The 13,945-nt window shown below is 36.7% G+C and overlaps 1 protein-coding gene and 1 non-coding gene across 3 annotated transcripts in view; one reads left to right on the top strand and one right to left on the bottom strand.

Annotated features, from left to right (window-relative positions):
• Nucleotides 1–1,513: 1,513 nt before the first annotated feature.
• On the top strand, nucleotides 1,514–1,620 carry LOC134501690 (U6 spliceosomal RNA). Its single transcript, XR_010068376.1, has one exon. It is a non-coding gene; the product is annotated as a U6 spliceosomal RNA (small nuclear RNA).
• A 3,589-nt stretch (nucleotides 1,621–5,209) lies between these two features.
• The window catches only part of PTPN12 (protein tyrosine phosphatase non-receptor type 12), a 68,994-nt gene continuing 60,258 nt past the window's right edge, over nucleotides 5,210–13,945 (bottom strand). Inside the window, exons 13-18 of one of the 2 annotated variants that reach the window (XM_063308072.1) lie at nucleotides 12,571–13,544; nucleotides 11,011–11,082; nucleotides 10,630–10,721; nucleotides 9,014–9,044; nucleotides 6,915–7,031; nucleotides 5,210–6,074 (exon numbers count right to left, since the gene is read on the bottom strand). In XM_063308072.1, coding sequence (XP_063164142.1) covers nucleotides 6,013–6,074; nucleotides 6,915–7,031; nucleotides 9,014–9,044; nucleotides 10,630–10,721; nucleotides 11,011–11,082; nucleotides 12,571–13,544 — 1,348 coding nt within the window. In that variant the 3' untranslated portion in view covers nucleotides 5,210–6,012. The remainder of the gene's footprint in view (nucleotides 6,075–6,914; nucleotides 7,032–9,013; nucleotides 9,045–10,629; nucleotides 10,722–11,010; nucleotides 11,083–12,570; nucleotides 13,545–13,945) is intronic. The other variant, XM_063308073.1, reaches the window with a different exon arrangement.

The following is a 13,945-nucleotide window of genomic DNA, read 5'->3' as shown; positions in this document are numbered from 1 at the left end:
TAGTTCATGCAGATGTTTCCGTACCGCTAACCCCCTTTAAGTCGGTGAAGTATATCCATTGAAAGGCAGTTGTGGAAGAGCGGCGATTTGAAAGCTTAGCGTCAGAGCTAGCTTGCAACGCAGCAGTGAGGAATAGTGGAATGTATCTTGGCCAAATTTAACTGAATATATTTTAGTGAGAGCATTGGTACTGAATGGGGGAGAGAGAAATGCTTGCTTAAATCAGACTTGCGAACGGGCATAGCTAGATGAGGCTGTGTAAACTTCTCGTAAGCCACAGAATTTAAGATTGTTATATAGAAAGTGAGAATTGCATTGAGATGTAGACAGGCTGTAGTTCACATAGGCTGCGTTTGCCTGACACCGTGAAGCTCAGCTAGTAGGTGTCACTTGAAACTTCGGAAGCTTACCATGTATCTTGGGTCCCTTTAACTTGTTTGCTGTAACAACAAAAAAATTAAGTAATGCCTTTGTGGGTCATTTTCTGATGACTTTCCCTTTTAAGGCTGCATTAATTAGGTGTGGAGGCTGAGAGTATTTATTGATAGGGGAGGGCCCCCTGCATTGAATGTGATCTGTCACCGGATTTCTGCCCTGCCTTTTGAAGGATCTGCCCCTTTTGATCCAAGGGCTTGCTTCGGGGGCAGCAGGGACAATAGAAATGGAAGTGTACCTGTTGCCCTTGCATTTTTTTTTAACCTTGGTTATCTAGAGTTTCTGCAAATAACTTGCCACTTTTGAACAGTCCTGACAATAAGTCTGACGTGGTCTGCATGTTCTTCAGCCCTAGTTGACTCCTGGAGGCCATAGTGGACATCATGCCTTTGACTTGAGAACTAGACTTTGACCAGACTAACATTTGTTATTAAGTCAGTAGCCCTGGCTAGCTGCTTCATACCTTGTCTGAGCTCCCTATGTTCTGAACTGCCCCCTTGGCTTTTTGACACCCCTGCCCCTTGTGAACATTGCTAGTCTGAGGAGAGGCATCTAAGATCAGGAGAAGACTAGGTATTTTACACACACACAAACACATCCCATGACCTATCTTTCCTGCTTGTGAAGATGGTATCAACTTCAACCCTTGTGGAGGTCAGGAGGGGTCCAGGACAACCTAACCTTTGCCTCTCCTTGATCACCCCCAACTGGAAGGCCCCAAGACAGGACTTCCTGTTCCTGCTCTTCTTCCCAGGAGGCAGTCATAGATGTAGGCCACTTTGCCAGAGTCCTGACCCAACTAGGTGTCCACTGGCCTTCCCTTGAGATCTCCAGGGAATTAATGGTATCTGAGCCTTTGGGAAGGATATTACCTGGTGAAGCTGGTGTAACAGCTGAAATGTTGAGGTTCTGTTGATTATGAGTAGTGGGAAGATCAGATGCCTAGCACTGTTGACTACTGTGCCCTCTAGTGTCTGGGCTGGCTAGCTTCCCAAAAAGAATAGCACTGAATTTTTGGGGGTCTGTGGGAGGTACAGAGTCAGTAACTCAAGAACCACAGGATTGACCACATCCTCCTGTGCTAGCTTCAGCAGTACATATACTAAAATCGGAATGATACAGAGAAGATTAGCATGGCCCCTGCGCAAGGATGACATGCAAATTCATGAAGCATTCCATATTTTTTATAAAAATAACATAAAAAAAAGGATTGACCACATCCTCCTGCAGGGAGAGCAAGAAAGGAGATGAGAGTTCATGTTAATGTGCAGTTGGAAACCAACCACCTTACCTGCTCTTCATCATCATCAAAATGACTCCAAGAAATACTTGGAGGGCTCTGTTCTTTGCTTACTGGCCATCGCCTGAGGTTCCAGAGACAGAAGGTAAAAAGCAAAGAAAGGTGAAAATGGGCAAAAATCTGTAATTGTAATGGTCCCAGCTAATGGGTAGCAGGTGGAACTTGCAGGCATATCTGCAAACAAGGCAGGCCTGGGACTGGGGAAGACTGCTATTTCCTCCCATAGGAACCAACATCAGAAATATTTCCAGCCCAACTTCCAGAGCAAATGGCAGGGAAACATCATAAAACGCCTGTCTCTGCTGTAAGGAAATTTCTTTCTTGCAGTCCAGTGCTCTTAGTCCTTCTCCTATGAGTAAAATTAGTTTTATATAAATAAATTCTAAGTTGCTTAGAACTATTAGGAATTAAACTTTGCTTAGAAAAATTAAGGATTAATGTTAATAGTCCATTCAGAACTATTAAAGATAGTTTTTCTATTTTAAAATACCTATAATAAAACAATTGTTTACTAAATGTATAGTTATGCTTTAGCCCAAACTATTTGTTAAAAATAAATATGGGTATATATTTCTTAAATAATACCTGGTTTTTTATTTAACATTTAATGTAAGTGAAATATTTAGACTGAACGCTTCTTACCTAATACTATGATTAGGATAGAAAAAAATATAAACAGGGAATAAGGCTGTGGCAAGTCACTTGCATGGACACGGACATATCAGACATTAAGCTCAACTCAAAGACGACCTTACTTTTTTAAAAGCTTGAAATGAAAAATATACTGAAAAATTCAAAGAGCAAAAAAAAAAAGTTATAAACTTGGAGTTGTATCTGGGATAGAAGTGTATTATATAAACAGAGGAACTTGCTTAACAAGTGTTTCCAAAAATGCAACCAGAACAAACATGGTAATTGAAAGGTAAGACCTGGGGAATGAAGACTATTACATGAACATTTCCATTATTTTCCTCTATTTCCTGTAAATGTGTCACGTGGACCTGGCCTTCTGTAATTTAAGTTTGTTTCCTGTAAAATATCAACTGTATTACTCTAAAACTTTCCAGTACAGAATTAGAAAACTATTTCAGTGCAGGGGAAATCTGTTAAGACTTCTTGTATTTATTTATCATAAATTATAGCTGCTCAATATAATTTTATTCGTCCTTCACAATCTAGATCGTTCTTTTTTTTTACTCCTTTTTTAAAAACTTGTCCTGCTTTTTTTGCAAGATTAAATTTCATATTCTTTAGTTATCTTAATGGTATAAGAACAGTATTAGCTAAATTTACATTCCTGTTGTTTGCAGGAAGTATTTGAATTCAGAATGCTTAAATGAGTTTTGTTTAAAAAAAAAACCGAGGTTATCTTTGAAATTGAGTGAACACTCAGTATTAGAACAATAGAGAAGAACATGGAAGCATTTGGAAATAAGCATTGTATTTCATGAGAAGGTATGGATATGGGGCTATTTTTATTTCAGTCGTGAGATTTTTTATCAGCACTTTTGAGGTGGCACATTGTTCTAAATGCACCATGTCCATGATACCATATTTTATTATGTTTCATATCCTAAAAAAAGAGCTGATTATTCTGTAAGTAGAATTGTGGATGTTTTCAGAATGAACTGTAGTGCCAATGTAAAAAGTTAGCAACAGCACTGTATACAGTTTTCCAGACGGTATTATCTCAGCATTCAAGGCAAATGAACAAATATGGTTTTGACTCATTTAATTGTGTTTTCTTTAACTAATTTTAGGACTCATGTGGAAAACAGATAACATTTTAGGTCATATTTATGCAGAAATAATAAATTAAAAAGGGTTCACAAACTTCGAAGCACCACAGTAGATGTATACTCCTAGTAAGGTTGTTGTTTTTTTAATTCCACTTGGAAAATTCAGGAAGAAGGGTATACTAAATGACTTTTACTTGGACTTTGTGCAGAGGTAATAAAATTGACATATTACTGTGACGTATGTACTGTATTCCTGTGATGGTTTTTTTCCATAGGATATAGTTTCAGAGACAAGCTAGCAATGAATTTGTTTTTAAACAGTAGTGCAGAACTCCTAACAATCTGCTGAAATACCAGTTGCATACACAGGTAGACAGCACACAATACTTTTTTTTTTTTTTTTTTGGCTGATACCAAGAATTGTACTAATTCAGCAAATTGTCAAAAAAGGAACCATGATTTCCCACCAAGTTTTGCTGGAGAAAAAAAATAAGTACATCAGTTTCAATACAAGAAACCCAAGAAAGTAGGAGGAGGAAAAAAACATTTCCACACTTTTTGGTCATAGCATATTCTCTTCCCCCACCCACCTTGATTTTAAGTGCCCGTTCCATTTCTTGAAATGCAGCTCCCAGCAACACAAAAAGTTGCACACACTGTATTAGTACACTTAAGTTCAGGTTTCTATCATTCTGTAGAACAGATAAGCCAATCCTTTCAGTGGCAAAACCGTTCCATTCTTCCTACTGAGCTTTGTGGTTAGTCCAGTTTGGAAATTAGAGTTGATAGAACCCAATCCTCTATTAGCAGCAAAAGACTGAAAGCCCCTGAGAGACACTGTTGATTTATACAGGAGTATTTCACTCTCAATAAAATTAATTTGCTGTAAATTCTGGCCTTGTTTATTTTCCTCCTTACACAACATAGCTTCTTCTATCTAGGCTAACATTCCTAAGTGATGTGTGTGTGTGTGACACAGAAAGATACACAAATATACATCACTGGATATTTCAATAAAATAGTTTTGAATCATCAGGTTAGTAACAGCATGTGTAGCACTATTGTAAAGCAGAGCCAGAGTCACAGTGGAAAATTAGTGCCATAATGTATTTAAAACTACTCATGTTCCTAAAGAACTTGTTCTCTGAACAGGGCAGTTCAATCTAAGTTTGTGAAGGGAAAGGACTGCTTGCTAATGCAAGTAACAATTTTAGAAATCCTGACCATTATCTATATTCTGTGAGATTTGTTAGCCTTCAATAATTAGCATCAGTTTATAAGAACAGTCAACTATATTTAAGTACTTTAGTTTTAATTGCTATTCTTAGGGTGTGACCACTAGCATGCAAATCAAAGGTGGGGAGGGGCTTGGAACAAAAGTTAATTTTATAACTGGAAGAACATTAAGTCCCAAGTCAGTTACACTACTTCTACTGGAATATACATGAATGATCATGAAATTCATTTCTTAATTTAAAGATTCTATACTGTAGAAGCTGAAACAAATTTGTAGCAGAACTTTAGGGAACTTGACAGTAAAGATTGTCGAGAAAGACTGATGCCATAAGGATTTTGGGTACTTTCAAATTGTTACATAAAATTAACTCTCTTGGGAAAAATATTTTACTAGCACCATTACTTACTGTAACTTTAATCCTGATGATACTTACCAAGGCTTTCCTTTAGAAAATTCTAAGAATTTAAATTGAAATACAGTATAAAGAATAACTTAAAACGAGTTTAAAATGTTCTCTTTTACTGACAGTTCAAATATGTTGATAACACTAGTCTCAATATGTAACCTGTTCATGCTAAAAATCTGGTCTTTCAAGGCACTTACGGAATATCAGTGACTAGATGAAAACCAGGACAAATTAGGACTGACAGTTAAACAGTATATAATATAAAAATAACCTTTTGCTTACAATTTACAAAATGTATTACAATCTTCATCTCTGCTATTCTGTAATTCTGAATGTGCACCCAACATTATTAAAAACAAAAAACAAACTTCTAAAACATTAGGGCAAATAATTTACAAGGTACACAACTTTAGTTCATGCAGAGATTTCTTACACCTTCTGTTAATACTTTATGATTGCAGCTTTATCAAATTGTATACCTGCTTGCCCTGTACATACACAAAATAAAATGTACATGGTAATCAAACATTAGCAAAAAAGTTGTCCATAAACTCAATCTGTCAAAAGTTTCACCATATTAACATGTCTATAAACAGTGTTTTAACAGGTTTAAAAGACATTAAGGCAATAATACTTGAAGTAACAAACCATAAGTAATACTTTTTTTAAAATGTAATAAGGCAGATTGATGGCCCCAGCAGAAAGTTAAGATTGAAGTATAGAATCCACCATTTTGAATCTTTAATGTTGGTGCAGATGTATACAAAAGTGTACCATTGTGTAGCTATATGTACACTGTTAGTTCCAAAAAATAAAGTGTTGGAATACTATGGATCTTGTTCAGTGGCACTTGAATATTCCAGTATAATTTAATATGTGTCCATTTGTTCTTGCATCATGTCCATTCTGAAGGTGGCTCCCTTGGTCCTCTTGGTTTTCCACAGCGGTTACCAAACCCTAAAAGTACAAATCCATTGAAGAAGGCACCTCATTAACAATACACATTTAGCTAATGTTCAGAAATATTTCTGGTTTTTCATGCTATTGTAGTAAATCTAGCAAATGCTACTTCTGTGACAGGTATTTTCAAATAGCTATGGTGTGAGGCATAGGAGACCTCATGTGACAACCAAAAGATCAAAAGAAACGGAAATAGCATAACCCAAGCACATCTGTTCATCTAGTAACTGATGTGGGTGGCTTCTCTATGGGAAAGTAAGTAAACCCAACCAAAAATTAAGCTGATCAATATTAGCATTTTTGTCACTGAATGTCTATGGGGCAGTTGGGGCAGAGGAACTTAAAATGCGGCTGTCTTTAGAAAAAGCTGCATTTACTATTGTATTGGATATATGAAAGGCTTGCGAAATGGCAGCAATTTCTAAAATTAAGCAAGTATTCTCGCTAAACTACTTCCAGGTTAATTTTATTTTATTATACTTATGTTTGATGGAAGGGGGCACTACAACTGAAATATTTTACCATGGAGTAATTGACTTCCCAAGAATATTCTTGCTTGAAAATTCTGCCTAAAAGTAGTTTCCTATAAATCTGTAAATTCTGTATTTATACATATTTGTACCCCCAAGAAGATACTGTCCAAGGGTCAACACGATGCACCTGTCTGGCTGCAAACAGGTCTAGGTCCTGTCTTGGATGGAAGACATCTCACACTGTCTTGAAACCAATGAGGAAACAAGCACAATTTAAATGTAATGGACGCAAGCACAGATAATGCTATTTTTCACGAAATTTGCCCAGGTTAGAATTCAGGTAGAATAGTAATCAGCAGTTTACCAATATCTGTAGTCTCAAGTGCAACGTCTGGTGATGGCTGTCTTTCAGGAATTGGACTGGAGGAAGATGGTTGAGGTATTGTATCAGTCTGGGATTTGTCTTCCAGCTCTGGGTTATCTGTAAAAGGGAAGTCATCAATAAAGGACAGTTTTCAAAACTAAGTTTTAATATCTAGATTCATAGATTTAATATTCTAGATATCATAGATACCTGTATCTAGAGTTTAATAACTGGATATCTAGCTTGCATGTCAAGCAAAAATTTCTTACATAAAACAAACAAATTGTTTCACTAGTAAGCAGGTTGCACAATTTAGTGTTACTAAACAATGTAACTTACTGGATAATGTACTCCTTAAGTTACAAAAATATTTCCCTTTTTATAAAGGAAAATTCTGATTAATAAATGCTAATGCATTTTAAGTATATCCTGTAGTCTCACATGAGAAGCCATGAATTCCTGTGAGCTTCTGCAAAGTTGTTTCATTTCTTGCAGCGTCATGGTCATATGGAGGTCAAGTACCAATTTTGTAAGAAATGAACAGCATTAAAAGGTAGTAAGTTTGTGCACAAGAAACTTCTAGAGCAATGTGCTCATCTTTTTTTTTTTACTTTAATTAGATCTTGTAACCACCTCAAAATGAATGTAATCTTTCTGTTTGTCAATGTAAAGGAAATAAACAAGTACAACCAGGAGCCAAGAATAAGTAATGAACAGCAAAGCCTAGTAAAATGCGAACATAATAAGAAATCTAAATAAAGCCATAATTTGAGTGTGGGAGACTCATCTTTCAGCTTTTTCTTGTTCTTTAATTTTTGGTAACAGCAGAATTTAGTTTGAGTTTCAGTACTTTGGTATCATAGTACAATGACAACTTGGAGGAATCTCTCACATTTTGCAACAAACAGCTTACTTTGGTTTGTAGTTTAACATGGGCTTAACAAATTTGCACTTTATGAAATAAACTCAATTGCAATGATTCTTTGCTATATTCCCAATTTTTGTAATGCATTTTAAAACATTCTGGCAATTTAGGTAAAGTATTGTAAAATGAGTTAAACTGAGTGGAATTTTTTAAAATTGCAAACTTATTCAGAAATAGATAAAACTGAAAAATGGAGAAACTAAGCAAAATTTAAAGAATTTGACTATTTCTACTCCTTTATTACATTCTGGTGGTTCTCCCAAATCTTGGGTTGGATGGGGCCCCTTGTTGGGCACATCGTTCTTTTTGTTTCTGTCTGTATATAGTAACTGGATTCCATCTGTTTTTGGTTTATATTGGATATTTATGGTAATACATAGTGAGCTGCCCAGAGTCAGTTGGAGTTGGGCAGCACCTAAACTGAATGAATGAATGAATGAAATGTTCTATCACTAGAACTAAATAAATGTTCTATCAATCTAACAACAGGTAGTCCTCACTTAACAGCCGTTCGTTTAGTGACTGCTGAGTTACAACAGTGCTGAAAAACAACTTGCAGCCGTTCCTCACACTTACGACCATCACAGCATCCCCATGGTCATGTGATCACAATTCTTGGCAACCATCATGCATTTACAATGGTTGCAGCATCCCACAGTCACATGATCGCCATTTTCAACCCTCCCAGCCAGCTTCCAATAAGCAAAATCAATAAGGAACCATGTGATTCATTTAACCATGTGGTTTGCTTAACAACCACTGCAAAAATGGTCATAAAACCGGGTCCGGATTTCCTTAACGAGTGCATCGCGTAGTGATCTAAATTCTGGTCCCAATTCTGGGTTTTAAGTGAGGACTGTCTAAACTTTTCTTATAGGCAGCTGGTGTTTATAAACCAAAAATACCAAACCCAAATAAGTAGCTGCTCTACTCATACAATGTTCCTCCACGCTTCCGTTCACAGTTTCCAGAGCTTCACCCAGTAAGGCCTTAGGGATTAGTACAGTAGTTTTTCTTTTCATGTAAAAGTGGAAATGCTTTTTACTCATGCACCAAAATTTTGATTTCAGATACTGTACTTCTGTAATTACATAATTCTCAACTCACAACAGTCTGAATTTAATTTGATTAGCAATAATATTCTATAAGCTTGTAAATGAGAAAAATTGCTTACCAAGCTGTGAAGACCCAGACATTTTCATTCTCTGTTAACATAAAAATACATATAAGAACTGTGGTTTCATATAAGAGAGCTAAACGCACACACAGAAATCAAAAGCATTATATATTCCAATTGAAAAGAATCTTTGTAGCTCAGGGTTGAACTGTGGAGTCCTTGGTGCTCTCTGAGCTTGGTTATTTACAGACACCAACTAGGTAACATCAGTGTAAGTGTGGGGTTTTCTCCCTGTTTATATACAGTACTTGTCCTGCCAGTTGACTAAACAGGAAGCAAACCCCACACTTACTCACACTGATGATGTTACCTAGTTGGGTAATGAAAAATCTGCAAACAAACAAGCTCAGAGAGCACCAAAGACTTTCCATGATATATTCTTGCACACAGTGTTGAGCTAATTGAGGACAAATAGATATAAATGTCTAAGATTAAAGCTTCAATAAACTGGTGTAGGTTTTCATGGCCAGTATATGTTAGGCTTCAGGGTTTAGAGACCATGGTCTAAAGGAACAGATTTCACGACACCTGGCTATAAAGACAGTAGCCCAGTCAGTCCCTGCTCAGTTGCCTGTGGTCTGTGTTAGCAGACCACTTTGCCTCTGAAGATGCCAGCCATAGTTGCTGATGAAACATCAGGAAATCTGTTCCGCAGACCATATCACTAAACCCTGAAGCCCAACGTTGCCCAACATTAAAGCTACATTTTATCTCACCACCATTGGATTACAGCTACAGTAACACTAACTCAACAGGACTCTGTTCTGTCCTTTAACCCCACAACTCTTTAAAGTGTGGTCCAAAGAGTCAAGGAAGCCTCTGGAGCAAGTTTTAACCATAGAGGAAGGACAAGCTCTCCTCCTGTTCCATTTATTAGAACTCTTATTAGATTCCACAGTAAGAGCCATGGGGTAATTATTTGTTTGTCCACAGAAGACAGAGACAAGCACATTCTGCTTCCAGATTATTCTTAAATGAACAAACAAGTGCAGGCACTTTGGAATCTGGGAATTGCCAGATCCCAATTTATCCATATATAACAATGTGCCTCGACTCAGTTGCCCAGTATTGATCTAGTCAACTGAAATACTACATACTGTTCTGGCAAGACAACCAAGTGCATCATGCACTTCTATCACATCTCACAACTCACCTTTTACTCAAAAGGACAGTCTGAAAATTCCATGAAAAAAACATAATTAAACTCTTATGAAAAAAATCATCATAATATACTACAGGATATTTTCTTCCATAAATCAATGCAGGGTAACAATTGCAGTATGCTAAAGTTCCCACCCATACAAAAAAATGCTTCCTGAAATAAAGTTTTGCTTTCAAGATATCTGCATACTAAATGCAGGGAAGATAACAACAACCAAAACAAAAATCTTTGGCGATGCCAGCTCTTGTAAGTAAAACAGTGAGGGTGTAGCTTACATACTACAGTTTGGTTTTGAGTACATAAATCAAGTGATTGCTTGGGAAGCTGCCAATAACAATTATTTATTTTTACACACACACACGCATACACCCATCCAGAAGGTATATTCCTGAAGGACGTTACGAATATCTTATTCATATGCTGCTAGTTTTTTTCTCTGTATTATACTTACTGTACATTTTGGTTGTTCAGAAATTTTCTGGTCTTGTAACAAATTCCATTCAGCTGACTGTTGAAGAACAGTACTTTTTGGCAAAGCTGTGACTAAAAATTAAATAAATATACATATATATATTTAAAAAGTAAGGACAACAGATGTGCTCAGTAGCTGCAGGAAAGCTCTATTAGCTGAGGCAACAGGGACTATTTAACACAGGTAGCCTCAAAAGATTGCACACACACTATATTTAACAGAAGCAATAATCCAGCAAACTAAATAAATGAATACACAAGTGTCATTCCCCCACGATGGACTGCTATTTGACTCCAATCCTGCCTTTTGGTACATGCATTTGATCCATGGTTTTTGCTTCAAGTGTAACATAAAACTTACCCTGTTGACTTGCAAGCACAAACGATTCCAGAGTTCTTTCTGGTAAGAGTGGAGAAAAATCATCAATTGCACCTGCATTTAAGTTGAATAAAACTGTCAGTGAGCAGAACTGCAGAAAAACATTATTTAGATCACCTAAATATTTAAATAAGGTATTCTGTAAAGTATCAATCAAATAAACTTTAGAGTGATGCCTCCTATATTATCCCCTTATTATCTAAGAGCATTGCACACAATAAATAAAAAATAGTGGATTAACCATAATGCATTTAGACCCCCTAATCTGATTTACTAACTCACTTTGCATGATACCAGGTTACAACTGGAATAGGGTAAAACTACAGTAATTTTCATCACAAACGGATACAGGCCAAGCTAATCATCAAGGGCCCCACTTTATAGAACAGCCTCCCCTGCCAGTCCCACTGGACTAGTACAGACATTAACATTAGTTCACAGACCAGTAAAAACTGGCCGTTCCATAGGGCCGTTAGTACTTAAAGTTACTTGTGTTGATGGAATCTACATTTGGTATATTTAGGCATGCTATTTTTACATTATTTTTTGATTTCACGGTTCATTATGGTGTACTGTTATATTTTGCTGTTATAAACTGCCATGAGTCATGCAATTTGGTGAAAGATCAACTTCCAGGTAGATGTGTCCAGACTTGTCAGAGTATCAAAATCAGTTTCTAGAATTTGCTGAAAATATCCAACATTTATATTAATGCAAAATGTTATATCAGGCAGAATTAAAATACTTAATTCCTGGCATCTGTTGTCTGTTTCAAATGAAAGCTCATATAGAACCTTACAGATCTGTCATAAAGAATCAATTTAATAAGATATAGTAAGACCCATCTAATATGACTGGTCAACAGATAATTATAACTGTTTTTGATTTAAAAAGAGACTATTCATGTTTAACTGCAATGGCTAGGAAGATTTCATCATGATCACACTATTTTCAGACAGTAAATATGAATATTCCTTATAACACAACCTCTTTGCTCTAGTTTTCATACAGTCATGGAATTAAATGTGAGTTAAAATAGTTGAAGAGTAGAGGTTTTAGGGATATATACATTCAAATCACTTGCACAAGATGAACCAGTTCAGTGAGTCAAATACAGAGGACGGTTCTTTCTTGGTTTGCACTTCACCTCTGTTAAGAATTCGTATTTCATAGTTTGCTTTAAAGTAAAACAGAAACTGTCATTTAATAATTCTGGCAGCTACATTTCATAGGAATATCCTCCTGTGGACGGGGTTAAAGCTAAAAGAGCAAGCCACCGCTTGATTCATATATGTCTGTATCACACATGCACTGAAGCCTACAATGGATGTTGCACACAGGAAGAATTTGCCTTTTCCTTCACAGCAGCTCTTTCTGCCTTTCCATGCCACAGCATACATGCTAGATGCACAGGAGAAGCAGGAGAGCACTATGCAAAGAGGAAAAAGGAAGTTGCTTATCACCTTCGGGTTTACACAGTCTTTAGCTCCCAACCCTTTCATTTTTTCCTAATTCATATAAATAAAATTTTGTGCAACTTACCTTTATCAGATTTAGAATGTAAGATGACTGGATTATCCTGTCTTGCAATTGACATTGGCAATACCTTTCTAGCAGAAATGTTTTCTGTATTAGTAGCTGCAGAAACTGTGGCACTTGCAATAGAAACATTAGACATGCTTTGTGCCATGGATCCGTCCGAGTTTCTTTCATCTGAATCAGAATCATCAGAATGCAGAGGATTTGTAAAACAAAGAGGTGCTCTAACTGAGAGCACACCACTCTGATAATGAACTGCTGGTTCACCTGAAGGGGTGTCCATTTGGACTGGCACGTTTGAGTCTACATACAGATTTTTAACTTCATGACATAACACAGGTAAAGATGCATCCTCTGATATTGGCTGTTCACTTTTAGTCTCTTGTAATGACCACAGGGCATGTCCTTTCTCTTTAAGGGGCAAACAGTCTGGTCTTTCCAGAGCATTAGAAGTTGTAAGACACTGACGTCCTTCCAGGGAGGATATTGCAACTTGATTAACTGGCTGCATATTGCATTCTATACAAGTGTTTTGTACAGTCTCTGTAGATGCATCTCCTGAACCACACTCCTGTGTTTTAGAGGTCATATCCACTGCACTAGATAGGCTTGTTTTAATTTTAAGTGCATTTCCCCGACTTAGAAGAGGGTTTCCATCAAAGCTTCGTGGTCCTTCCTGAAGGGGCACTTTTTTAATTTCAAAACTCAAGTTGCGTTCCAGCTTTTTATCTACATGGTCAGAGAGTTCATTCTTCCCTGAATATTCAGTTGATTTACCATAATTTTCATTGAGGTCTGCTGAATGGTCTGAAGAAACCATGTGCAAAACAGGCTTTGGGTGGTATCTATCATTGTCTTGCCAAACAGTTGTAACAGTTGGATAGGCTGAAGGAGGTGATGGTGTTAAAATGGGAGGTACTGGATGAGGCTCTGGAGGCTGCAAAATTTCTTCCTTTACATCTCCCTCAACAAGGCAACTAGAGACAGTTATGGTAATACTGTAATAAGTATCTCTCTCACACAAACACAGAAAATGAGATAAAACAGACTGTAATTGCAATTAAGTATAAGGAGATATTATTTGCAACTGTAGAGACTTTAAGATTCAGTACCATGTATAATGGTGAAGGCCTCTGAAATCCTACTTCCTTCCAACATACAGATTCTTAATCTCTATGTTATGTATTTGAATAAAAGTCAAATCAGAAAGACCAAAAATGCTGAAGACCAAGATAGGACAGATCTTCTTGCCTCTGGGAACTACCAGTATCCATTTACTTCCACTGCGTATTTTAATTTTAGTTTTACAGTCAGCAGAAAAGTCATGCCCTCTTGTGGCAGACTTTAAAAGAATATATTTGGAGGGGATGACTGAAGC

Source organism: Candoia aspera, chromosome 7 (genome assembly GCF_035149785.1).
Source record: "Candoia aspera isolate rCanAsp1 chromosome 7, rCanAsp1.hap2, whole genome shotgun sequence".
Taxonomy (NCBI): domain Eukaryota; kingdom Metazoa; phylum Chordata; class Lepidosauria; order Squamata; family Boidae; genus Candoia; species Candoia aspera.
This window is presented reverse-complemented; position numbering and strand designations above follow the sequence as displayed.